At 65.9% G+C, this 26,021-nt stretch overlaps 1 protein-coding gene across 1 annotated transcript in view; it reads left to right on the forward strand.

Annotated features, from left to right (window-relative positions):
• NCOR2 (nuclear receptor corepressor 2) overlaps positions 1-26,021 on the forward strand; it is a 158,054-nt gene that overhangs the window by 116,455 nt on the left and 15,578 nt on the right. The window contains exons 20-33 of the mRNA XM_090291290.1: positions 1,949-2,096; positions 4,995-5,045; positions 5,699-6,332; positions 11,948-12,068; positions 12,880-13,048; positions 16,628-16,789; positions 17,726-17,847; positions 18,533-18,635; positions 18,856-18,960; positions 19,197-19,300; positions 21,989-22,139; positions 24,382-24,522; positions 24,801-24,890; positions 25,462-25,748. Coding sequence (XP_090147416.1) covers positions 1,949-2,096; positions 4,995-5,045; positions 5,699-6,332; positions 11,948-12,068; positions 12,880-13,048; positions 16,628-16,789; positions 17,726-17,847; positions 18,533-18,635; positions 18,856-18,960; positions 19,197-19,300; positions 21,989-22,139; positions 24,382-24,522; positions 24,801-24,890; positions 25,462-25,748 — 2,388 coding nt within the window. The remainder of the gene's footprint in view (positions 1-1,948; positions 2,097-4,994; positions 5,046-5,698; positions 6,333-11,947; positions 12,069-12,879; positions 13,049-16,627; positions 16,790-17,725; positions 17,848-18,532; positions 18,636-18,855; positions 18,961-19,196; positions 19,301-21,988; positions 22,140-24,381; positions 24,523-24,800; positions 24,891-25,461; positions 25,749-26,021) is intronic.

The raw sequence follows: 26,021 nt of genomic DNA on the forward strand, positions 1-26,021 counted from the left end.
TTTGGGGCAGCCCTGGAGGGGGCGGGTGGCAGGGCTGGGTGTTCCCATAACGGGAGGACTTGGGCAGGGCGGGGCTGTGCCCTCTGGCCCAGTGCTGGGGACCGAAGCCGTGACTAACGGGCAAGGACATTCCCTTTTTCCTCCTGGTAGTCCCTGTGGCTGCACCCTGAGGACTCCCGTTTGCTTTGGAAAGAGACAGACAGGAAGTGATTCTACCCCCAGGGCTGGGCCTTGGGGACCCCTGAGGCCTGTTCCCAGCCAGGCCACGGGTGAGGGTCTGGGGCGGGCAGGGCCTGCTGGCTGGCGTTTGCCCCGCATAGCCTGTACTGTGTAGTGATCTGGGGTGGCTTTCTCCTGGGGCTGGATGGGGGTGGGTGGCAGGGAGGTGTATTCGTTTCTCGTTTTCTGTAACAAAGTACCACCAGCCAGGTGACTGAAAACAGCAGGAATTCGTTCTCTCGCTGCTCTGGAGCCAGAAGTCCGAAATCAAGGTGTCAGCAGTCCCTCTGAGGGCTCCAGGGGAGGCCCGGCCTTGTCCCTCCAGCTTGTGGTGGTGGCCGGCTTCCTTGAGGTTCCTGGGCTTATAGGTGGATCACTCCCCTGTGCGCCTCTGTCCAAATTCCCCTCTTATAAGGACACCACTCATTGGATTTAGGGCCCTCCCTAATCTAGTCTGACTTCATCTTAACTAATTGCATCTGCTAAGAGCTGATTTCCAAATAAGGTCACATTCTGAGGTTTGAGTAGACATATTCTAGGGGACAGTCTCTGACCCAGGACGAGAGGCCTTGTTGAGAGCTGTTGGCACCTTCGGGAGTCCCCTGGGTCCCGTCTCCTTCCCTGGAGACCGAAGGACTCACGCTGGCTGCATCAGGGTGCCTGTCCTCTGAGGGTACAGTCCACCCTCGGGGAGTCCCTGGTCCCCTCGAGACCCCAGCGTGTTCTGCGTCCATACATACTCCAGCTGTGCTGTTGCTAATTTGCAGGCCCTCAGTGGGTCAGTCAGCGGACCCCGTGGGAGCCTCTGGCTGTCTCAGCACGGCAGGGCACAGACGTCCGGGTGTCCCTTCTGCCCTGCTGGAGCACCGGCCCCGTGCGGTGCGAGGGAGGGCGTCCGTACCCGAGCTGGGCTGTGGGCTCCTGGCCCCTGCCTGAGGAGCCGGGTTTCTGGGGATCAGGGTGCTGTGCGGGGGGACGTGGGAGGCTCAGCAGTGAGGGCCTCCCTTCCGCTTTTCGCTCACACCCAGCCTGCACTGGCCTCCAGCCTTTGTGCGCGCAGCCCCCACCCCCACGGGGAGCGCTTTCACCCAGAGCCCTCCTCGGCCGTGCGTCCACAGCAGCCCCACCCCGCCTGATCTCCAGCTGTGCCCACACCCCTGGGTCTTCATTTTAGGAGATGTGTCTGCTGGCCTTGCCAGCCAGCAGACCATGGGGGGCAGGGACCTTGTCTGCCTCGTTCATGTGTGTCCTCAGCCCTGGGGCGGTGGCTGCACTCAGCAGGTGCCCTGTGAGGGCTGGTGAGGCAAAGTGATGAGCTTCCCAGGCTAGCCTGTCCCCAGGCTCAGTGGAGCCAGATGGGACGGGCGAGGAAAAGCTTCATTGGTTTGTTGGCTCGGCTCGGCGCGGGCAGGCGGAAGAGCGAGGCGGTCACGGGGCCTCTGTGGGGCACGGCTGCCCTTCCTCGCCTGCTCTGGAAGGGTGGCGGGGCGGCCGCCGGGCTAGGCTGCATCCCAGGTGCTCCTGGGACACGAGGGGAGCGTGAAGCCCTGGGTAAAAATAACCACGGGCATGTTCGGCCGCGGCAGTGGGGAGCGAGGGGCAGGCCTCCCCCGTCGCCGTGTGGCCGATCACTGTCCCTCGCAGCTGTGGCGAGGCCTCAGCACGGGAGTCCCCAGGCTGACAGCCCAGGCCTGAGCCCTGACCTGCGGTGGTGCTTCCTGTGCCCCAGGAGAAGGAGAGGAACGCGCGCAGGAAGAAGAAGAAAGCCCCGGCCGCTGCCAGCGAGGAGGCCGCCTTTCCGCCCGTGGTAGAGGACGAGGAGATGGAGGCGTCGGGCGCCAGCGGCAACGAGGAGGAGATGGTGGAGGACGCTGACGGTGAGGGGGCCGGCGGGGGCGCGCCTGTCCCAGCAATTCGGGCTGCTTCTGAAGGGTCCTCGGCCACCCCGGCAGGGAGAGGCTGGTGGTGACAGTGATGGTGGTGCTGATGAACGTGGCGGTGGCGATGGTGAAGGTGGTGGGGGTGATGGTGATGATCACGGTGACGGTGTTGAAGGTGAAGGTGACGGTGATGGTGGTGATGAAGGTGGTGACGGTGATGATGAAGGTGGTGATGATGGTGAGGATGAAGGTGATGGTGATGAGGATGGTGATGATGGTGAGGATGATGGTGATGAAGATGGTGATGGTGAGGATGATGACGGTGATGAGGATGGTGATGGTGGTGAGGATGATGGTGATGAAGATGGTGATGGTGAGGATGATGAAGGTGATGAGGATGGCGGTGACAACAACGACAATGACAGCTGGCTGCTCTGTGCCTGCTGGCACTGGTCTCGTCAGCCCTCCTGACCCCAGCGAGTTCAGTCCAGGACAGCCCTGGGGACCTCTGCTCACTCACCGTCTCCTCTGCGGTCATACTTCACACACACACACACGTTATTTCTGAAAACAGGTTTTTGACCTGATGCGTTCACAAGGTGACCAGTACAAGTAGAGCCGACCTACTGGTCAATAAGTGGTTTGAAAATTACATAATTATGGCGCCTCCTTTTAGGCCCAGGGCCCCAGTCTGGTTGCCACATCACACGCCTGCTCTCTGTGTGGGGGACCTGAGGCTCGAGCAGTTGAGTGTCCTGGCTCCGCACCCCTAGGTGCCCGCCACTGTGCTGCTGCACATGCCTCGGGTGCGTTCTCCTGCCCAGCGCACGCTGCTCAGCAGAATCAGTCCTCCCGGTCCCACTGGCGGGCCTGCCCACATCTCGGGAGGGCTTTGACTGCGCGAGATCGGCCCCCTTTTTAACAGTGTGTGGCAGTGTCTGTAGATCAGGGATGGCCCTGTGCTCCCGACCACTGACGAGTCTGGGCTCGCCCCCCGTCCCCTGGGTCTGCACCCCCCGCCACGGCACAGAGGCCCTGGAGACCCCAGCCCCGGCTTCGCTCGACTCCTCCGCCTCTCCCTCCAGTGTCTCCCTGCCCAGAGCTGCCCCCGCTGGGCCCGTAGGTTCGTGGCCATTGGAACTTTGCCTCCTCCTGCTCCCGCCTGGGGCTCCCTCTTGCTCCCATGGCCTGTCCGTGCACTCACACTGCCAAGCCCCTGCCGCGTGGGGCAGGAGGGCCTGCGTCCCTCCTCGCGCCATCAGCCAGGCCTGTGGTGAGCACAGCTTTTCCTGCCCCAGCACGTCCACGAGCTGAGGTCCTGCCTCCGGCCGCCCTGGCGCCTTGGACCATAGTGGCCCTGGGTTGGGATGGGCATGGAGTCTGTGTCTGGCCTGAGCCAGGTCTCTCTGCCCCAGGGAAAGGGCAGGCCCAGAGAGCGGAAGCACAGCCCCTGCTCAGATACCTTAGCAGCTGCTGGGGGAGGAGGGGGAGGGCTGGTCTGTCCAGAGCTGAGGCTTCTGGGAGCCCCTGTGGCCTCAGCGGAACAGGCTGGCAGTTTAGGAGGTCCCGCACAGAGGTGCAGGGTGAGGAAACAGGCCCAGGATTGGGGGGTCGCTCAGCAAGGTGTCCTGTACCTGGAAGGCTTGGCGTCCCCAGGCAGCCAGCGTTTGCTGGGTATCCCCGTCTCCTGAGACCAGGACAGGGAGAGGGGAGGTAGGCTCTGGGTGAGGGCCTGAGGCCACCCCAGTGAGACCCCGCAGACGCCTCCAGGGAGCAGGCAGCAAGGGCCGTGCTGCATCCGGGCTGCAGACGAGTCGGCTCAGGGCAGGAGGGGGCCGCGTGGTCTGTAGCATCCCCAGGAATGGTCGTGGTCAGAGGAGGAGCAGCAGCCGCGAGCTCACCTTTCAGCACTTAAGGCGTCGGTATCATTAGCGCCCTGTTCACAGGCGAGAGAACTGAGGCACAGCGGGCACCCAAGGGCACCCGGCTGGCTGGTGTGAGGCCAGGATTCAAATACTGAAGGGGAACCACTTCGGGGGTGGCCCGGCCACCTGGCCCACAGCCGTCTGGTGCTCCTGCCCGAGAACCGACACAGACACACGGCCCAAGTGTCAGCTGCCCAGTTTACAGATGAACAGACTGAGACCCTTGGGGTTGAGATGGTTGTCTGAGGACCTCAGCCCTGGTCCCTGGCGTCCTTTGTCTGGTCATGGGAAAGGCAGGGAATGGCACTCTGAAGCCAGCAGGCAGGGCTAGGAAGCCCAGGTGTTAGAGATCCAGGCTGCTGGAGTCAGCCTGCTCCTGCCCCCATGCAGTGTGGCCTTGGGTAAGTGACTTCACCTCTCTGTACCTCAGTTTTCTTACCTGCAAACGGGAGTGAGGATTGTCGCCGTGTTAGAGACGGTGGAGAACCACGTGCGTCGTGTGTGTGTAGAGCTTTGCCGGGAGCTCAGCGCCCCCGGAGCAACAAGCCTGTGTTGCTGTCTTTGGGTTATCTCCAGAAGGGGCCTTGTAGGGAGGCAAGAAGGGGGAGAGGCCGGGGGGCGTGGGGGCCAAGGAGGAAGCCTTTGTTTGGGGCTCCAGGGTCCCTGCTGGCCTGGCTTCACATCTGCGGGGTGTGGTCCTGGGAACAGGGGAACAGAGGAAGCCAGCGACCTGGCCAAGGCCACCCAGGGCTGGGCAGGACTCGCTTCCCACCCTGCAGACCCCACATTGGCCTGGGGCTGCAGGGTCCAGACTCCGGAGGGGAAGGTGCGTCAGTTCAAGGGCAGGGCTGCCAGGACAGGGCCCTGGAGCTGCCGTCCCGCCGCAGTGGGTCTCCAGTGCTGCCTGCCAGCCCCCGGCCCTGCCCCCTCCCTCCCTCCCGCTGCTAACGCTTCTCTCCCTTCCTCCCAGCCTTCCACGCCTCTGGGATCGAGGTGCCCAGAGGGGAATGCAGTGGCCCAGGTATGAATGTGGCGTCTGGCCTAGGGGGCGGGGTCACCCCGAGGGGCCCTGCTCCTGTGAGCACCACCCCGTGTGCCGCTCCTGCTGCCTCTGTGCCCCTCCCGGTGTGGCGTCTGTTCCCCACGCTGTTCCCTGCCTCACTTCAGGTCGTTGCGCCCGGCTCAGCTCTTCTGTTGATTTTCGCTGGCGTCTGTCCATGACTCTCAACAGCAACTGTGGGGTTTTAAATGTCTGCACTTTACAGAAAAGAGGGGAAATTGAAACCCAAAGAGACAGGCATGGTTTTTTAAGGCCAGAGGGCCAGGCCTGGAGCCGAGGTGCCCTTGCCCTTGGTCTGTGCACACATGCAGCTGTTTGATCACTTACTGTCACCTGCTGTGTGCCAGGCCCCTCAGGGACAGACAGGGCTGCGGGCCGTGTGGCTGCTGCCCCCAGGTTCCTCCGCGTTCACGGCTCCCCATTACATGTCCTGTTAGGACAGAGCAGCAAGTAGCCACCAGGTAGCTAATGGGTGTCCCTGGGCGGTTTGGTGTTAGGTGGTGGGGCCCCTGCAACCGGCGCGCCGGCCTGGAGCCAGGGGAGGGGGGAGGCAGCGTCCACCTCCGCCCTCCAGCCCGCACCACCGCTCACCCCTCCTCGCTCTCCCCCCACAGCTGCGGTCACCAACAACTCCGACACTGAGAGCGTCCCCTCGCCCCGCGCCGAGGCTGCCAAGGACTCAGGGCAGAACGGGCCCAAGCCCCCGCCCACCCCGGGCCCCGACGTGCCGCCTCCTGAGCCGCCCACCCCGCCGCCGGAGGACGCCCCGGCCCCCGCCGAGCCTGCCCCAGGCCCCGAAGCCACTGGGCCGCCCACTCCCCCACTGGCCCCCCCGGTGCCTGCGGCGCCCCCTCCTGTGGTCCCCAAGGAGGAGAAGGATGAAGAGGCCATAGCGGCCACCCCGGCGGTGGAGGAGGGAGAGGAGCAGAAGCCTGTGGTGGCCCAGGAGCTGGCAGTGGACGTGGGCAAGAAGGAGGAGCCGGATGAGGTGCCGCCCGCGGAGCCCATCAGGACCGACTGCAAGGAGGAGGCGGCGGAGGACGGTCCCGAGAAAGCCAAGGGGGCTGCGGAGGCCGCTGCTACACCCGCGCCCGAGGCGGCGCTCAAGATGGAGAAGAAGGAGGGGGGAGCCGGCCCGGCGGGCAAAGCCTCCTCGGCCAAGGGCTCGGGCGCCCCCCAGGACAGTGACTCCAGTGCCACCTGCAGCGCGGACGAGGCGGACGAGCCCGAGGCCGGTGACAAGAGCAGGTGAGCGGGCCGGCCGGCCGGCAGTGGGCGGGTCCTTTCATTCTGCAAACCCTGGCTGAGCACCGGCTGCGTGCCGGCCCCGCACCAGCGGCTCTGGGAGGGAGGCAGACCCAGGAGGTCCCGAGGGGGGGCAGTGCGGCCCCCCCCCAGGAGGTGGTCGCGGAGCCGTCTCAGGGACACGTTCCTCACTTTCTAAGCCTCTGCTTGGCTCCTGGCATGGGATGCCTGTCCCCGAGCCCCAGGGGGCCGAACTGAGCACTCCTGGCACCAACGCCCGGGGACCCCGAGGCCCTGGCCAGGACTGCAGCTTGTCTGCCCGAGCTGGGGCCGATGGCGGGCGGGCGGCCAGGGCAGCGGTGTGAGGCCGCTCTGCTCCCCGCCGGACAGCTTGAGGAATTGTTTTCTAGTTGGGCAGGCAGGTCGTTTTTGTTTTGACTGAAAACAGTGCGGTCTGCTTTCTCTCCTCACGTCTGTCGGAAAAGTTCTGGGCAGAGCGAGAGGCAGGAAAATCTGACTTTCACATCCAGCGCGTTCACTCGGAGCCATTTCCTCTGTCCCGTGATTCACCTTGGGGCTGCTAAAGCGGCAAGTTCTAGAATGTTCCAAAGGAACATCAGTTGTGGTCAGCGCTCGGTGGGTCTCCGTCTGTCCCACAAAAGGAGGCGAGCCACATTGGCCTCCGCTTCCTGTGTCCGGGTCCTTGGGGGACGCTGCTGGCGGGAGAGGCAGATGGTCCAGGGTGCGGCCCTTTGAGGAGCAGAGGCCTGGCCGGCAGGTTCCTGCGAGTGCAGGGTTCCCGAGCTTCTTGCCCAACAGGCGGAGCTTGGAAAACTGCTCAGGGCGGCTCAGTCTGCTGGGCGGGCCCTCGGCCAGGGACTGGCCAGTCCCCTCCCTTGTGCCTGGGTAAAGGGGTCAGGGCGGCAGCTCCCCTCCCCGCTCCTGCTGGCTGCAGGGACAGCCTTGGAAACACGGTTCTGCTCTCCGCAGTCGCATGCTGAGTTCTTGGGGCTGCCACACCAATTAGCGGCCTCCTGAGTCTGTTTTGGGTACATGGGGTGGCCCAGGCCAGAGCCGGGAGGGGTGGCCTGGGGCCCGTCAGCCTCCGGGGCCCCTTGGCCAGGCCTGAGGCCGCACAGGCATCTTCTGGCCTCTCCCTGCAGGGACGTGGCCTTTCCTCCCCAGCTGGGTCTGGCTTCCGTCCAGCCTTCCTGCCTGAAGGTCCAGCTTTCGATCCCCTGGGAGCAAGAGTCCCGGGCGGGGTGTCAGGACACCTGGTTTGTCACACCCTGTGTGACCCAGGCCAGTCCCCCGCCCTCGGGGTGAGGTTGGACCCAGGCCAGCCTGCTGACCTCTTCCTGGTTGGCAGCCCGCCACCCCGCCCGGCCGAGAGGTGCGTCAGAGCGGGCCCTGGCAGTCGGGGCCTCCTGGAAGGGCCAGTCAGGTGGGTGGGCCCCCTGGATGGCCCCGGGTCCTGGCTGCCTGCCCCCCACCCTCCCCCCTGCCCGGCAGCCCATTGCAGTGAAATGGGCGTCCCTGGACCAAATGCAAGGCGCTGCTGGCCCTGACCCTGGCTGGGCAGCTCAGGGAGAGAACCATGTCCTGCTTGAACTTGCCGTCACGGCCAGGCCGCTGCGCCGGGAGTTTTCCTGGCCAGCAACCAGAGATACTGGCTTTGATTGCAAGTGCTGAGCTCGCCCGCCCTCCCTGTTCCATTTCCCAGAGAAGATGTCCGGGTACTTCTGGGAGGGTTGGGTCTTCAGAAAGTCCCTTCCCCCGGGACTCGGCTTTCATACCTGTAAGGTGGGGGTGGGTGATGGTGAGGGTAATGGAGTACCAGCCATGAGCCACCAGCCTGCTGCCAGGCCTGCAGTAGGTGCTCAATAAAACAGTTCTGCCCTCCTTTGGAACTGCTTCAGGGGCCCTCAAAGGTCACTCCAGGAGGGGCCCAGAGTGTGGCTTCTTCCACTGAGCCCCTGAAATTTTGAGAGAATTGAAACAGCAATTTTTCTTCGGTTTCTTTTTTTCCACAAGTGATACCTGGGGCCCCAGTGTGTGCCGGGCACCAGGCTGGGAACAGGGCAGATGAGGTCCTGAGTCTGGGGAGCTCACATTCTAGTGGCAGCAGCCAGTCTGGGACTGTGACAGTGAAGGAGCGAGTGGTTCAGGGGACAAGTGGCTGATGGGAGGGCTGTGGAGTCCGGGGTGGGAGTGGGCAAGCTCGGGAGGTGACGGCGAAGGACGATCAGAGCCGCAGAGCCAGGCGGGGGACGGAGCCGCCAGTGCAAAGGGCCTGTGGCCGTGTTGGCTTGCATTCAGTGGACAGTGAAGAGGCAGTGGCAGGGAGCAGAGTGCAGGCGAGGGCAGAGGGTGGGTGGGGCCATGTGGGTCGGAGTGAGGAGTTGGAGCTTCACCCTGGAGTCCCAGGGGAGCGACGTGTGCACTATTCCCAGACCAGCCTTCACTGTCCTCACCCAGCTTGGTGGCAAAGAAGATTGCAGCCCAATGGTAGTGGGGGAGCTGAGGAGGGCTGCAGAGGGGGCTTGGGTACAGAGCGCCTCTCTCCGCCACTGCCCCTCCCCCGGCCCTGGCCTCCCAGGGTGGGAAGTGAAGCCCCAGTGGCGGGAAGGTGGCTCTGTTCTCCGAGGGAGCGACAGTTCTCACACTCCTTCCAGATGAGGACACTGAGGCACGGTGGGGGAGGTCAGAGGGCCAAAGGCGGGATTGGAGCCTGGAGGCGGGGCCCTGGCCGCTCCCAGCCCCACTCGCCCCCCCAGGGTCCCCTTTCTGCCCCTGCGGGTCACGTGTGCCGTGCCAGCCTCCCCAGGCCCCTTTCCCGCCCGGCCCCCAGAGAGGAAAATGAAAGCCGCTGTCTCCCAAGGGAACAAAGGGAAGAGCAGGAGGGAGGCCCCTGGTCATGCCCCCACCCCGTGGTCACTGGGGCCATGAGTGCCGGGCGGCTTCCCTGGGCTCAGGACCCCGGCTGGGCATGGATCAGAGGACCCTTGTTCCCAGACGCCACCCTCAACAGGGAGAGGTCAGGCTGCCATGGGGCGCCCTCATAAAGGGGGCGGCGCCCACGCTCAGTCCGCGGGGAGCTCCCATGTTGCTTGGGGCGCGGGGGGGGTACCTCCCAGTGCGGCCCCCAGCAGGTGCTTCCTCCCCTCCCGCCTGGGTGTGGGGCCCCAGGGAGGCCGCGTGGGTCCCAGGCCTGAGCAGAGGCCCAGCTGGTGGACAGCCAGTGGGACACAGGCGCTTCGCCTAAGTGTCTTACAAAAGCTCATTCTGTGTCTCTGCCAAGGTACTCTGACAGATACCAAAGTTTACATTGTAACTAAAATTCTGCAGAACTCAATAGTACTGTAATGTTGTTACTTTGTTGTTCTTAGACACACTGCCGCTAAAATAACAGCTCCTTAGTCTCATGCCTCGTGTGCACTAAGTGTCTCCTTGATTTTTGATTTAACAGCTTTATTGGGCTAGAGTTCACATACCATGTAGAACTCAGCCGTTGAAGCCTGCAGCTCACCGGTTCTTAGTGTGTTCACAGCTGTGAGACCATCACTCCTCTTTCATTCCAGAACATTTTCCTTACCCCTCGCCCACCCCACTCCCCAAACCCTCCAAGCTCATACCCCTCAGAAGTCTCTGTGGGTGTGCTGGTCTGGGCCTTTCTCACAAAGGGCCTCGTGCGGCGTCTCTCACGGCGTCATGTTTTGAAGGCTCACCCACACTGGCGGGTGTCAGAGCTTCGTTCCTGTTCATGGCCGAGTAATATTCCCATGCGGAGGGGCTGCCTTCCGTTTCTCCCCTCACCCGTGTTTGCACATGTGGGTCATCTGCTCCTTTGGCGGCCATGAGTGGTGCTGCCGCTGTGACCTTTTGTGACCGCGTGTCTGTGGGCCCGCATCCTTGGTTCTCTTGGGCGCACGCCGAGCGATGGCTCTGTCAGCTTGGGAAGCGACTCTGGGACTCACTTTGGGACAAGCTGCCAGATCGGTTTCCAGAGTGGCTGCGGCGCAGTCCTTCGTAGCTTCAGGGTGACAAGCGCGAGCTGCTGTAAATAGGGGTGATAAGTGAGCGCGAGGGCTGGGGCGGGGGCAGTGGTAGTGGAGGCGGGGGTGGCCGGGACAGGTGACACTGTCTTCTGCTTGTCCAGGGCCGGCCTGAGGGAGGCAGGGGAGCGGGCGTGGGCCCTAGTCAGGGCGGCCGGGAAGGGCAGTGGCTGCAGGAGAGGCGGCAGGTGGTCCTCGGAGTGTAAGCAGGTCAAGAGAGGTGAGGACAGAGGCCCGTGGAGGCCACTGGGCGTGGCAAGGTCAGGGCGACCTTCCGCTGTGCCCGGCCCCACCTGCACGCCACGGGCGGCTGCGTCTGTCTCCGCTCAGCCAGGCGTGCGGTGGATGCGGGTGGAGGCCGGTGCACTCAGGACCGGCCGGTCACAGGCCACGGGCCCCCCACTGAAGAGGAAACCCAGGCTGAGGGTCACGTGTCTGCTCTGCTCCGTCTGTTCTTTGTCAGGCATGAGACCCCTGGGTGGCGTGAGCGTGTCCTGGTTGTCACTGGTCTTACCTGAAAGTCAGTGGCTGTGACCTACATTCTGTGTGTGCGTCAGGGTGGTCGTGACACACAGTAGGGCTGTGCCGAGGGAGCAGACTGGGTCGTGCCGTCCCAGCCCCTGGCCGACTGCCTCAGTGTGGTTTGGCCTCGGCTGGCTCTGGGCCCTGCAGGCTGACCGTGGACTCTGGGTCTCCTCCGGACCACCGTGTGCTCAGCGCGTGCAGGTCGCCCGGAGAAGCTCGGCTGGGCCGGGCCCTGGCAGCCCCAGGGGCAGGGGCAGGAGCCAGACGGGGACCGTGGCGGGGCGCTGGGCCCAGGGTGTGGGCGTCCTGGAAGTCCCAGGATGTTTCCTGAAGGAGGCAACAGCCGTGAGCAGCCCGGGAGCCAGCCGCAGGGCCGGCTCTGCCTGGGTGGCGGGTACTCAGCCCTGCGCTGGCGTGACCCTGTGCAGGGGCCGTGGGCAGCTCCAAGTGTCAGCGGCAGATGCACGTGGCCTCACTTTGGGGACGAGGCGCCCATGGGTGCCGCTCTGTCTGATGGGCAGACGGTATACACTGACCAGCTTCTCCGCTAAAGCCTGGGGCGCTCCCGCCTGTAGCGTCTCAGTAACTGGTGTCCGAGCGTGACTCCTGTTAGTGGAACGTTCTCGTTAAGCTGGCGGGCGCAGGCAGGGGTGCAGTGACAGGGCCCGTCAGCCGCAAGCCCAGGCCCCACCCTGGCGCCCGAGCCGCTCGCGTTGGGTGCTGAACCGTCACCAGAGGCTCTTGAGCTCATCAAGCCTTTCGTTGGCCTGCGTCTCCGGCCACGTCAGCTCCGGGGGGCCCCGCGGGCACGGCTCTGTGTCCGGGGGGCGCTGGGGCCTCCTGGGGCCTCTGGGCTAGAGCTCGGGGAGCTCACCAGAGAAGCCCCCTCCCCGTCCCCCTCCCCCAGAGACCTGGTGGGTCCTCTCGGGCTGGCACCCAGGGACCTTGGGTATCACCCCCCCCCGCCATGGTCTAGGACTGGAGCTGCGTGGGGGGGGGGGGCGCGTGTGGGCTACCTGACGTTTGTCTCCCCCTCAGGCTGCTGTCACCGCGTCCCAGCCTCCTCACCCCGACCAGTGACACCAGGACCAACGCCTCCCCCCAGAAGCCGCTGGACCTGAAGCAGCTGAAGCAGCGAGCAGCTGCCATCCCCCCCATCGTGAGTGCCCGGCTGGCCCGGCTCACCTTCCCGTCCTGGGCGGGGCGGGGCTGCACCTGCGTGCGCCTCCTGTTCCCGGAGGAACTGTGCAGCGCGGGGCTCGGGGGACCGGGAAGCTGGGCCCGTGGGTCTCCGCTCTTCTGTCCTGCCGCCCAGCCCCTGCGGGGGCACTGGGACCCGGCTGGGCTCTCCCTCAGGGCTCCCTGCCCCTGCCTGCCCGGCTAAGTACGGGTTTTCCCAGAGCCAGGCACCAGATCCTGAGGAGGCAGGAAGTCGCCCCATCCCTGTCGGTGACAGCTTCAGAGGGGAGGGTGGGGTGCTCACCAGTTCTAAAGACGGGGTCCTTTCGGGACAGCTGGTGGTTCTGGAAGATGCTTGCAGCCCCTCCGCACGGTGACCCGGCCCCTGGCAGGGCTGTCCCTTCTCAGGAGCGGGGCCTGGCCTTCCCGGGCGCAGCTGGGTGGCTGGGGCCACAGACTCCGCGCAGACCAGGGCTCTTCAGGGAGGGCACGGGCTGCTGACGGCGCCACCCACTCCCAGAGGCTGCGCGCAGCCCCTCCGGCCAGTCCCCATCTCTCTGATACCCAGGGAGACTTGGTGTCGGGCTGGGCAGGGAGGCTGGCGCTGGCAGCCAAGGGTCGCGGGCACACTCCCCGGGCCCTGTGCAGAGAGACCCATGTGCCCTTTGCATGCCGTTGCCCCTGCCTCTGCCTGGCCACCGTTCCAGGCTGGGCCCTCGCAGGCACCCGGAGACTCCCCCTGACTTCTGGGGCCTGCGGACAGCCCGTAAAGGTGCCACTTCCCTCTGCAGGTCACCAAAGTCCACGAGCCCCCCCGGGAGGACGCGGCTCCCCCCAGGCCTGCCGCCGCGGCCCCGCCGCCACCGCAGCACCTGCAGCCAGAGAGCGGCACCGCCCAGCAGTCCGGCAGCAGCCCTCGCGGCAAGAGCAGGAGCCCCGCGCCCTCTGCCGAGAAGGAGGGTAGGTGCCCCAGCGGCTGGGGGCGCCCGGGCAGTGAGCGGCCGACGGGCGGGGACAAGGGCCTTCGTGTGCCCAGAGCAGCTTTGCAAACTCCACGCCTGTAGAGGCGGAGCAGGCCGAGTGAGGGGTGTGGCTGCAGGGAGTGGTGGGGCCCGCGGCCACGTCGCCTGCGTAGTCTTTCTAAAGTGGGCACGTTCGGGCCTCAGCTGAGAGCCGCTGTGGGGCGGCACGGGCCTGAGGCTTCTCTTCCAGGGACCAGGAATCTGTTTTTCTTGTGGCATCTCCTAGTTTCTCAACAATGGCAGCTTTTCAGAATCTCGAAAGCCTTGTGCACACCCCCACTCGTGCCCGTGCCCCGGCCTGAGCCCGTGCGGCTCTGTCCTCGCGTGAGCTAGAACCGCAGGCGAGGCTCCGCGCCCTGCTGGGCAGCTCTCCTCCTGACCTCTCCCAGGCCGAGGTCGCTGGGTTCCCTGTGCCCAGCAGCCGGCTGGGGTGTGCTGGACTGTCACCTGTGAAGCCCAGAGTCAGCAGACGGGGGCACGCTGCCTCTCTGGGTCTTCGGTCCCTGCTCCTCTCCCCTCTGGGCCCAAGACAGCCCAAGCCTGTGTCCCCAAAGCCCTCTTCTCAGGTCAGCCCGGCGCCCCTGCTGGCCTCGGAGCCTGTCCCCGTGCCGGTCTAGCCCTGACTCCTGCCGGCTGCTCGCGGGCCTGAGGGCCCCCCATGACCAGCACAGCCCGAGACACAGCGCCGCCTGCGCCTGCCCGCGCCTGGCCCCTCGTTCGTCCCCTAGAAATCCAGGCTGGCCAGCCCCAGGCCTCCGTGCGGGCGGTGCTCGTGCCTGTCTGAGGACGGCGCGCAGGGCTGCCCACACACACCACAGGTGACACCGGCGTGCGTCCCGGCTGCTCTCGGCTGCGACGCGGTGGCGCGTGTGTTGAGCACTTGCGATCGCCGAGCAGCGTGCTGGGCAGTGGGGCTTGGGCAGGGAACGGGGAGGTCCTTGCGCCAGGAGCTGCTGTTGCAGTGAGGGAGGAGGCTGTGACACCGGGGCCCGTGCGCGGGACAGGACGGCCTGAGTGGTTCACACAGTGAAGCCCACAGAACGAGGCGAGGGGCCCAGGGAAGGGGTCTTTGCATAGGGAGGAGCCAGTCATGGGAAGACGTGGGGGCAGGGCACGTCTGGCATAGGAAGTAGCATGGGCAAAGGCCCTGGGGCAGAGGCGAGCACAGTGTGTTTGAGCAGCTGCCAGGAGGTCGTGGCCGGCGCGGGGAGTGGGGGACAAGGCTGTGGGGTCCTCGCCGGCTGCAGTCCCGCAGCAGCAGAAACCTTTCCGGGGGAATCTGCAGTGTGTGAGTGTGTGTTGGGGGTGGGGGAATCGGCTCTGTATTTTGGGACGATCGCTGTCTCTGGCCATCATTGAGGAGAAAGGGCCCCGAGGACTCAGGGTAGATGGGGAAGGCTGTTCCCAGCCGGCGATGGTGGCAGGCTGGGTGCACGCATGGGGGGCCATGGGGGTGGGGAGGGAGGGGGCCACCGGGGCTTGTTTCAGAGGACAAAGCCAGCAGGACCTGCTGAGGAACCCGAGGGTGGGGACCAGGCAGAGTACCTGTCTTCTCTCGGGACCGGGACACCCCATGACGGGAATACTGTGTGAGATGCAGGGCCGGCTCTGGAAGGACAGGCCTCACTGGTGGCGCCGGCCCAGGGTGGGCAGGTCTGCAGCGATGTCCGGGGGCCAGGGCAGAGCAGGGCTGGGCGGCCCTTGGTGGCCGCGGCAGGTTCCGGTTCCTGTCCTGGGAGAACGTGAGCCGCCGCGGTGTCTGAGTCTGGCTTTCACCCCGTTTGTGTGGCGGCGGCTCTGTGTCCCAGAATAGCTCCCCACAGGGGACGGCGTGCCTGGTGTCAGGCTCCCGCTGAGCCCTAACCTCAGGGCCTGGGTCGCGCTGGCGCCCTCAGGCACCTGCGTGAACTTGACGCCTAGAGTCACCTCCCTGGCTGCCAGGCTCCCAAGCCCAGCAGCTCAGCAGCGCAGCCAGGCCGCTGCCTCAGGCTCCCCTGGGTCCAGCTGGGGGAACAGGTTGTCTCTCCAGGCCCTCGGCCACCTGCCCAGCCTGGCTCAGCCCCAGGTTTCCCTTCCAGCCCTGGAGGTGCCCTCTACCCGCCACCGTCACAGAGCAGCCGAGGCCCATTCAGGGGAACTCAGGCCCCGGGAGGGAAATGGCCTCCTGCCCCCTCCGCCCACCAGCGGCGCCCCCGGTGGCCTCCCCTGTCGCTGTTGGCAGTGTCCTGATGGCTGGGCCTGCAGAGCCTCCCTCGGGCCCCTGAGGTGGCCTGAGAGAGGACGCCTGCCTGCCTGCCCCGCCCCAGCCTTGACACGCCCACTGCGCATCCCCTGCCCCATCGCCCAGCCGTTCCCTCCCCTGGGCAGGTCCTCAGGCTTGACCCCGATTCTCAGGCGAGAGGCTCAGAGCTTGGGACACTTTGTCGGCAGCAGGGCTTCACGAAGACAACCCTGTGCTCCCGGGGCCTTCGGCAGTGTCCCCGCCGTGTCCCCAGGCCTGAGGAGCTGGGGCCGCTCGCTGCCCCTCTCCCTGTGGGCAGTGCAGCGAGTGAAGGCCAAGGTCTCGGTCTGCAGCCAGCCCCTGAACGCACTGCTCCCTCTGCCGCTTGCTGGCTGTGGGCCTTTGCCCAGTGACTTCCCCTCCCTGAGCCTCAGTGTCTCATCCGTCCCCAGTGACAACTGTGTCAGTTCCTTGCAGGGTGTGGCACTGGGAGGGTGGACATCAGCCCACGAAAGGCCCGTGGAGGCCTGGGCGGCGTCAGCCTCTGCTGTCCCGGGATTCGCTGCTGTGTGAGCTGGGAGGTTAAGGGGTCAAATCCTGGCCCAGCAAACACTAGCTGGTGACCTCAGAGAAGTGGCTGTGACCCTTCTCCCCCTTGGTACGACCTCACGCTGGAGCCGGGCGTGGCGCAGCATCGGGCCCCCTGCCCCGCCCCCGCCCCGCACACGCAGTTGCTTGACCACCATCGTCGTCCACGGAGGTCAGCTGGTTTTTCTGGAAAGGGCAGTGAGTCAATATCTCAGGCCATGCGGGCCAGACAGTGTGTTGCAAGCGCTCGGCTTCCGGAGGTGATGAGTAAGTGACGTGAGCGGGCTCTGGTATGAGCAGTGTAAAGTGAGGCGCAGGTCCCGGGCTGCCCCTGGCCGCCCCTGGTCTGGGGTGTGTCCCGGGCCCCCTGCCTGACTGCCCCTGGGCCGGGTCAGGGCCTGCGGCTCCCAGCGTCGGAACCAGAGGCTCCCTGGGATCCCAGAGGCTGCTCAAGACCCTCTACCCACCCCGGGACACGCTCTCATGCTGAGCGGAATGTCACAGGGCTTGCGTGGTGCCCAGCCCATGGACATGGGGGGCTTCCATCATAGACCCCCCGTCCCTTTGCAGTTGGCCGAGCCCCTGCCCCTGCCCAGGGCCATGCTGTGGGCTTGGAGAGGGCCATGTTTGAGCAGAGGCAGCAGGGTCTCCAGGGTTCCTGCAAGGTGGAGGAGCACAGCTGACCGTGCCACCTTGTCCCCTCGGCAGAGAAACCCGTATTCTTCCCGGCCTTCGCAGCGGAGGGCCAGAAGCTGCCCGCGGAGCCCTCATGCTGGACGCCCGGCCTGCCTTTCCCCGTGCCCCCTCGCGAGGTGATCAAGGCCTCCCCGCACGCGCCCGACCCCTCGGCCTTCTCCTATGCTGCACCCGGTGAGTTGCTGGTGCTCCTTGGCCACCGTGCTGAGTCAGCACAGGTTGCAGCGCCATGCGAGGGACCGGAGTGTGACGGGACCGGCCTGGACTGTGGAGGCACAGGGGGTCTGTGGAGAGCTGAGAAGCCTGCGGGATGGAGGTTGAAGTCACTGGTGACAGGGAGCCATAGGCAGGGCTGGACTGGGGCAGCTCTGTCTTCCAGCAGTGACCCTGCAGAGCTAGCAGACAGGCAGCTGGAGAGGAAGCCTGGGGCTGGGGGGCGGTAGGGAGGGAGAGGGGCTGCTTTGGTTTACGGATACCGTCAGGCTGGGTCTAAGGTCCTTCCGGGGACCCGCCAGCAGCTGAGGAAAGGCCGTGCTGAGTAGAACTGATCCGGAAGGGTGAGTGGGCCAAGTGAGTCAGGAGAATAACAAGGAGAGGCATGCCAGCGCGGGATCAGCATGTGCAAAGGCCCCGAGGCAGGGGGCGCAGGTGAGGCTTGAGGAAGGGAATCAGGCTGCCGTGGCGGAGGCTTGGCGCCCAGTGGGCTCGGAGAGGCCACCAGCACCAGGTCAGGTGGCCCTGGGGGCCAGTGGGAGCCCCAGAAGGCCCACAGCAGGGGCAGGATGTGAACCCCTAGAACCTGTACGAGATCCCTCTGTTTCCTGTAAGGATGAAGTGGAAATGGGAACACCAGTTAAGAGGTCTGGGCGAGAGTTGAAGGACCTGGGCCCGGTCTGGGTGGCTCCATCTTCTTCCCTGGGGTGGTGGCGTCTAAACCAAGGACACAGCCAGCCTGTGAGGAGCAGCATGAGGGCCACTGAGGACGCCGCCCCTCCCCAGGCAGGACAGGGCAGAGGCGGCCGAGGCCCAGGAAGGGGCGGGGGCGAGACCTGTCCAGCAGGGGCGTGGCCACCCTTAGGGACCTGTGACGGACAGGCATGTGCCCTGCAGGTCACCCGCTGTCCCTGGGCCTCCATGATGGCACCCGGCCTGTCCTGCCACGCCCTCCCACCATCTCGAACCCCCCACCCCTCATCTCTTCCACCAAGCACCCCAGCGTCCTCGAGAGGCAGGTGGGTGCCGTGTCCTGGGGGAGGCGGAGGGCAGCCCCTCCCTCTCGGGTGTTCGGTCTCGCCCTCTGTGCGTTGGGGGCGTCGGGACCAGGGGTGTCTGGGTGGGGGCCGGGGTCAGTGCTCTGCATGATAACGGCTCTGCAGGGCTCTGACCTGGCTGGGGCCTGGCTGGGGCCTGCCCCGGGTGCTCAGAACCTAGGCGGTCCCTCCGCGGGGAGCCGTCTGCTTGCACTCTGCAGCCGCACTGTGTGGCCCTGGGCAAGTTGCACAGCCTCTCTGTGCCCGGCTTTCCTCGCTGTGAAATGGCAGGTCATAGGCACCAGGCTCAGCAGCCGGCCCGTGCTGAGCCTCGGTCCGGGGCTGTGCGCTTTCGCCTCCCTGACTACCCCCACGCAGGAGGGGTGCGTGGTCGAGAGGTGGGCTCGACCCCCAGACCATTGGCGCTGTTTCCTTGAAACTGCACCAGCCGGGTCGCGGTGGCCGCTCACAGGGGAGGGGACGGAGGCTCAGGGGGCGCAGCGGCTTGTCCACAGCGGCCCAGTGGGGCCCCGGAGCTGGCACTCGAGCCCCAGGTCTCGCACCTGCTGTGATTCCTGAGGTCGCCCCCTTGGGCGCTCTGCTGGGCCAGGGCTTGGGGTGGAGGGGTGGTGGGGGCCCTGTGACCCCATGATCCCTGTCCCCACAGGGGCTGTCAGTGCAGCTGCATGTCCCATACTCGGAGCACGCCAAGGTCCCTGTGGGCCCCATCACCATGGGGCTGCCCCTCACCATGGACCCCAAGAAGCTGGGTAAGGATCTCCGCCTGGTGGCCCAGGCTTGGCTCCAGCTGCCCCTGTCGGGTGGAGATTCCAGCTGTCTGTGCTGGGGCTGAGGGAGGGCCGCGTGACCCTGGGACTCGGGCCCAGCTTGAGGGCTGGCACTTCTCCAGTGCTGGGTCCCGGCCCTGAGGTGGCCCGGGGTGGGGCCTGTCCTCGTGGGGTGTGGCTCACTGCTCTTGCCTGTCCCCAGCGCCCTTCAGTGGAGTGAAGCAGGAGCAGCTGTCCCCACGGGGCCAGGCTGGGCCACCGGAGAGCCTGGGCGTGCCTACGGCCCAGGAGACGTCCGTGCTGAGAGGTGAGGCCTGGGGTCTGCACTGTGTTCCCAGCGGCTGCCCCCCAGTCCTTGGAGGGTTGAGGCAGGAATGGGACCCTTAATCCCAAACAATCGTCCACCTCGCCATTTAGGGCCAGGGTCCCCTCTGCATTGAGACCCCGAGGGAGACTTGCAGGTCACCAGGAGCAAAAGCAGGGTGGCTCTGGGGCCTGGGAGTCCACAGATACCCCTTCAGCCCTGTGTCTCCCGTCCTCCAGGGACGTCCCTGGGCTCAGTTCCAGGTGGGAGCATCAGCAAGGGCGTCCCTGGTGCGCGGGTGTCAGCTGAGAGCCCTGTCACCTACCGCGGCTCCATCACCCATGTGAGTAGCTGGGGCGCGTGTGGCTGGAGGGCTGGGTGGGGCCAGCGGGCGGCCCCTCAGCTGCGGCCTGGATGGCAGACAGAGTAGTGGCGTGGCCCCCGGCCCCGTGCCGCCGCGTGGCGCCTGCCTCGGCGGGTGGGGGGCCATCCTGGGACAGCAGCGCGTCCCACGGTCATTCATCTGGTGCACTTGGTGCCGAGCGAAGCCCAGAACACGCTGCCCCACGGAGCTGGCCCGGGAGCCGCAGGCAGCATCCGCGACCCTCGGTGGGTTAACGTGGCACCAGCGATGGGACGCCTGGTGCTTCCAGCAGAGAGTGCCCCAGGCTCTGTGGCCGCAGAGGCCGCGGGCCCTGCCGGGACCTCAGGGAACAGCGTACGCAAAGGCAGAGAGGCGGGAGGGCCGCTGGCTCCTACAGGGACCGGCACAGGGACCGTGGTGCCTGGAGGCAGAGGCGGGAGGGCCAGTGAGGTTGTGGGGGCCCAGGCAGTCCCGGGGCTCAGTGGCAGGCCCTCTGCACCTCAGCGAAGCCTGCCCCGCACTGACTGATCAGTCTCTCGGATTTGTGACTTTAGTCCCAGGTAACAAAGAGGCTTCCTCTTGTGCCAGCCCTGACCCTGTGGTCTGCCCAGCTGAGGGCTGGAGCTGGGTCTGCAGCCACACCCAGGCGCAGAGGGCGGTGCTGGGACCCACCCAGGGTTTGCAGAAGGGCCCCTCCGTGCCTGTCCTGGTGGGGGTTCAGTTCTCCACCTGACTGAGCTCGGGGCTCCCAGGGCATCCAGGACCCGCCTCCCCTGACCCCCGTCACCCGGGCCAGCGAGGCACAAGGTGCGGCCCCCTCCCTGGGGCCTTAGCACCCAGGCTTCCTTGCGCTTCCCTCCCCCAGCCACAGACAGGGTGCTCCCATTGGCGCGGACGCGTGCTCTGCACGCATCCTGCTGATGAGGAGGCAAGAGCTCCGGGACCGGGGGTGCCCAGCTGTGCTTGGCTCTGGAACGCGATGCCAGAACACGCGCACACACAGACGTGCGCAGAGACGCACACTCATGGGGCGCACCGCCCTCTGCACGTTTGTGGTGGGGCCTCGGGCTGCAGGCCGGCCCCCAGTGGGGTGTTTCCTGCCCCGGTGGCCTCAGGTCACACCAGTGAGGGGTCCTCCAGGCTCCCGTCCTCTCAGAATATGGAGGGTTTGGAACCACAAGCTTTTTTTGAAGGCAGCCTCGCTGAGCGCAGGGCAGGCCGCCAGCGTGGGGGCCGGGCTCTGCCACACCCTCCTAGGCCGCGGCTTGCCCTGCCCTGACTCAGTTTCCCTTTTGGTAAAAGCGGTCCTTGCAGAGTCATTCTCGTGGGCTCTTGAAGGTCGACGTGGGAAGTTCCTGGGTATCCACTGCTCTGGGCGGGGGCGGCAGCCACCAGAACGTGAGAGGGTCCGGCTGCCCCGCAGCCTCGTTCCCAGCTGGTGACAAAACCCATGCCTGCGCACGCGTGCGCACACGGAGGGTGCACAGGTACCCAGCGAGCAACGGCATCAGAGGCCAGTGTCCCACCGGAGGCTCGAGGCCCAGCCTCTGCCGCCGTGCGGGCGCCCCTCCCAGCCTGGGCAGTGAAGGTCGCGGGGGCCAACACCCCAGGCCGCAGGCCAGCGGCGGACCGGAGCTCTGCTTTCCCGGGAGGTTGTCCAGCCCCCGGGTCCTGGCCCAGAGGCGAGGGCTCTGAAATGACGTAGCTTGAAACCTTCGGACGCCTTTGTCCCCTCGTTCTCGCCCGTCGTGCTGCTGAGTGAGCCGCTCAGCTCCCGGCACGCCTGGTTTTCTCCTCACCTGGACTCGCCTGCCCTCTGGCTCCCTCGTCCTGAGGGGTGGCTGCCCGCCCCTGGACCGTCACCCCCACTCACGCCCACGTATACCACACTTTCTAAGTTCCTTTTTTTTTCTTTCTTTTTTTAAGATTTTATTTATTTTTACAGAGAAGGGAAGGGAGGCAAAAAGAAAGGGAGAGAAACCTCCATGTGTGGTTGACCTCTCACACCCTCAACTGGGGACCTGGCCCAAAACCCAGGCCTGTGCCCTGACTGGGAATCGAACCGGCAACCTTTTGGTTCACAGGCCGGCACCCAATCCCCTGAGCCACACCAGCCAGGGCCTCTGCACTTTTGTGCACAAATATCATGAAGGGCAGCAGGGCAGGTCTAATGAGAGCGTTTGTTTTGTGGAGTCTGGGGGGAGCCATGTGCGTCGGGACATCTTGCAGCTCAGATTTGGGGAGGAAGCCCAGGGCAGCGGTTGCCACCCTGACCCCACCCACAGGGAGGCCCGGTGCTCCTGGTCCCAGGCTTAATGCACAGTAGGACCCCATATTGTGCACAGTAAGGCCCCTTGTCGCTGGCTGGGCTCTTGGAATCACAGAGAGAAAAGAGGAGCATCCTGATTTGGGGACAGCTTCTCCGTGCCAGGTGCCTTTGAGAGTCACGGATGCAGAGATTGTTTTGTTGACATAGGGACTGAGGTTCCAAGAGGCAAAGTGACGGGGCAGAGGTCACCCAGCAGCTCTCCGGTAAAGCCGCTGTGTGAGGTCGCCCAAGGCGGTTGTTGCCAGTGCAGGTGGACCCGTGTGTGGGCTTGGAGGGTACACACATGTGAGGCGTCGCCAGCCAGAGCCTGCCGGCGCTCACACCCCCCACACCCGCAGGGCACGCCGGCTGACGTCCTGTACAAAGGCACCATCACCAGGATCATCGGCGAGGACAGCCCGAGCCGCCTGGACCGCAGTCGGGAGGACGGCCTGCCCAAGGGCCACGTCATCTACGAGGGCAAGAAGGGGCACATCCTGTCTTACGAGGGTGAGCTCTGTCCCGAACCCCTGCGGGAGCTGGCAGGGCGGCCTCCCTGTCCTCACGGCTCAGACTTGTGGCCGTCCAGGAAGGACTAAAGGGCTTACGGGCAGGCGACCACCAGCGGGGGCTCAGGGCGCAGCGCCTGAAGCCCCCCTTAGCTCTCAGGACACTCATACAAGATGCAGGCAGGAAGGCGTCTGCTGATTCAGCGCCATCGAAGCCTGCTCCATCCCACGGAGCTCATCCACCCAGCCTCAGACCTGGTGTGTCGAGCTGGTCAGGAGGCGGCCAGGAAAGCGGGCTTGGGGCTCAGGGCAGCCAGCTGGGAAAGGGGGCCGTGTGCCCCTCCCATCCCCCTCGCTTGGCTCCCGCCACCAGTCAGGAGGCTGGGGCTCGGCGGCGCCTGTGGTCCGAGGCCGTGCTTCGGGCTGCTCAGGAGAAGAGGAGGCTGGGCTGGGTGACACCAGGACGCGCCTTCAGAGAGCGGTGACGTCCCTGTCCCTGAGGGTTGCGGGCCACAGCAGGGAGGGGTGCCTTTTGCTGTTCCCCCTCGCCCACCTCTTACAGTGGAGGGAACAAGCTTGCAGCCAGCTTTGCCGGAGGCCCAGTGGGGAAACGGAGGCCCGGGCCTCCAGCCCGGCACCTGCGGCACGTGGGTGGCCAAAGCGGTGAGGTCCAGGCCGGCCCAACCCCTCCCTGCACCCAGGGCCCTGCTCCAGGCCCCCTCAGTCCCGCTTGTCTCTGGCTCTTGGTTCCGCAGCCGAGGGCCTCTGCTCTGAGGAGTTCAGGGAGCAGAGGACGGACAAGAACGTCCTGGCAGCCGGGCGCCCAGGGGTGCGGAGACGAAAGCTGCTAATGGGCGCCCCTCTCCGCGGCCGGCAGCGGCACGGCCCTCAGTGGCTTCTCTGGTGGGCGGGCGCCTTCTCCTCTCCGTCCACCTCCGGCTGCGCCCGGCTGCCCTCGCCCCCAGCCCGGCCCTGCGAAGCGGAGGCAGCGCCATGTGGCTTAGGCACCTGCTGCTCTGCAGCCGAGCTGGGTGCCCAGGGTGACGGAGGGCCCAGCGGTCAGTGTTGGGGCAGCGCACACTGGGGGACTGTCCCCTTGGGCCCCGGAGCACCTCCTGGGCCTCTGTGGTTAAGTTTGTCATCTGCAAAGGGAGTTTTCAATTTCTCATGTGCTTTCTGGGGCCCCTCGGCCGAGGGCAGCAGGCGGGGATGGGGCAGTGGGAGGGGGAGGACTCGCGTGGCCTGCAGAGGGGACGCACCTGCCTCTCTGGCCGCCAGCAGCTGGCAGTCGCCCTGCAGGGACGTGAGCCCGCCCACCAGCCTTCTGAGCTCTCCATGGGTCTGAAACCTCCTGGTGATTAAACGTTAGCGATTAGTTCTGAAAAAGAAATTGGTAACAACGGCTCAGTATGTCGGCTGGACCCCAGGTTGCAACCTCCAGAGTAGCAGGTTCTTCAAGGACCCCGTGGGGGGACCAGACCAAGCTCCTGGTCTCTGAGGGCCGGAGCCTGGCTGAGCCCCCAGCCCGAGGGGCGACCTGGGCCTTCAGCTCCTGGCTGTTGGGAGCCCTGGCCTGTGCAGCATCCTGGTCCTGCCGGGCTCCTCCTGGCCTGGCGAGGCCGCCTCTGCCGCGGACACCCTTCCTCCCATCCCTCCCTGCCCCAGACATACATGTTCCCGTGTGGCCTTGGAGCACACGTGTTTGCACACACGTGCACGTGAACATAGACAAGCACACAGGCACTGTTGTGCACATGGCCTCCCTGTTCTCTGGGACCGGCACATCCACACGTGCACACAGGCCCACATCGACACAGATGGTCATTTGTGCCCTGTGTGTCCACACGGCTGATGGTGTTCTGCTCACATGTGTGTGCTCACATACATGGCACATGTTGGCACCAGTATGTGGATGCATCTGTGTTCAGTCTCACATGGCCATGTGTGGTCAGACACGTACTGTTATGGAACAGCCTGGCAGTCGGGGTTCGGGGTGCAGGGGGCGTGCCCGCCTCTCCCATCGTGGAAATGTCCCAGAAGGGCCGAGGGACCGGTGGGTGGGCCCTGTCGCCAGCCCCTGAGTCGGAGCGCAGGTCTTGGACTCTGTCGGGAGGGCTCAGCCAGGTGGGCTCTCGGCCACGTGGTCGGAGACCGGGTGGCTCCCCAGCTGGATTGCTGGTCCTGGGCCGTGCGCACGGTTGCCCGTGGCTGGCCCCTTACCACGCGCTTGGCCTGGTTTCCAGGTGGCATGTCCGTGTCCCAGTGCTCCAAGGAGGACAGCAGGACCAGCTCAGGACCGCCCCACGAGACGGCGGCCACCAAGCGCACCTACGACATGATGGAGGGCCGCGTCAGCAGGGCCCTCACCTCAGCCAGCATCGAAGGTGGGTGTTCCGCCCAGCTCGCTGCCCCCGCCCACCCAGAAACGGCAGGGAGCCGGGTGGGGGTGGTTCCCACCGCGGAGAGAAGGTGCCCCTCGGCACCCCCTGGAGGCAGGGCGTGGCGTGGCGGCCTTGTTCCACAGGAGAAATGAGGTAGGACCCTCGCTTGCTGGGTTCTGTGCCCCCAACCCTGTCTTCACGGGGGCTGCTGTGGGTGGACCCGCCCCCGGGAGGGCTGGCTTGGGACCCCCGTCACAACGTGCTCGCCCTCTGCCCCCCAGGCCTCATGGGCCGCGCCATCCCGCCCGAGCGACACAGTCCCCACCACCTCAAGGAGCAGCAGCACCACCTCCGCGGCTCCATCACACAAGGTACCTCCCGGCCAGCCTCCGCTCCTGGTGGGTCCAGTGGGCCGGTCACGGCGGGGAGCTGGCGGGGTGGGGGGCGAGAGACCCAGTGCCCTGGGAACTCCAGTCAGGGGACAGGTGCTCGGGGAGGCGGCCGCACACCTGCCCATGATGGGCTGGGCACGTGCACAGGTCGGAGTGGGGAGCCGACGCGTTTCGTACTCAGAAGGAGCAGCGTGCCACCCACGCCTCCACGCTGGACCTCGTTTGTTAAGCCCCACACTGGCTGACAGCAGCCCAGTGCCGCTCGTCTGCTGTCTGGCCGAACAGAGTGAGGAGCCGATGCGGCTGGTGGGAGGGTCAGAGGTCAGGTGCCTGGGCTCTCGGTCATGGCAGGCACCCCCAGAGTCTTGGTTGGAGCTTCTTGTCTGTATCATGTCTTTGCGGCTCCTGAGTGATGAGGACACCGGGGCTCACGTCACGTCGTGTGTGTGAGGCTCCAGAACTGGCTGGTGTGGGTGTGGGGCCCAGGTCAGCACAGACAGGGTGTGCGGGCCGGTGCAGGTATGAGGTCAGCGCCCTGTCCTGCCGGCAGGGATCCCACGGTCCTACGTGGAGGCCCAGGAAGACTACCTGCGTCGGGAGGCCAAGCTGCTGAAGCTGGAGGGAACCCCGCCGCCCCCGCGGGACCTGGCCGAGGCCTACAAGGCCCGGCCCTTGGAGACCCTGGGCCCCTTGAAGCTGAAGTCAGCTCACGAAGGCCTGGTGGCCACAGTGAAGGAGGCCGGCCGCTCCATCCACGAGATTCCACGGGAGGAGCTGCGACGCACGCCGGAGCTACCGCTGGCCCCGCGGCCGCTCAAGGAGGGCTCCATCACGCAGGTACAGGCGCGGGGCCGGCGGCTCTGGAGGTGGGGAGACGGAGCCCCAGGGCCACACGGCGGCTGGTTACGGGACACAGGCCGCGTGCCTCCCAGATTACAGGCTGAGGGTTAGAGCCGTGACCTCGCTGACACACTTGTCCCTTTCGCGGTTCATGCCCTCGTCCCCGCCCCTCCGGGAGAGACGCCAGGCCCAGAAAGGCCAGGCAGCTGGCCGGGGCCCCGTGGCGAAAGGCGCCGCTCCAGGCTGCTTGCGCATGGGCGCCGTGGCTGC

The sequence above is a fragment of the Furipterus horrens genome, unplaced genomic scaffold (assembly GCF_987537825.1).
Source record: "Furipterus horrens unplaced genomic scaffold, mFurHor1.1.pri manual_scaffold_11, whole genome shotgun sequence".
Lineage (NCBI taxonomy): Eukaryota > Metazoa > Chordata > Mammalia > Chiroptera > Furipteridae > Furipterus > Furipterus horrens.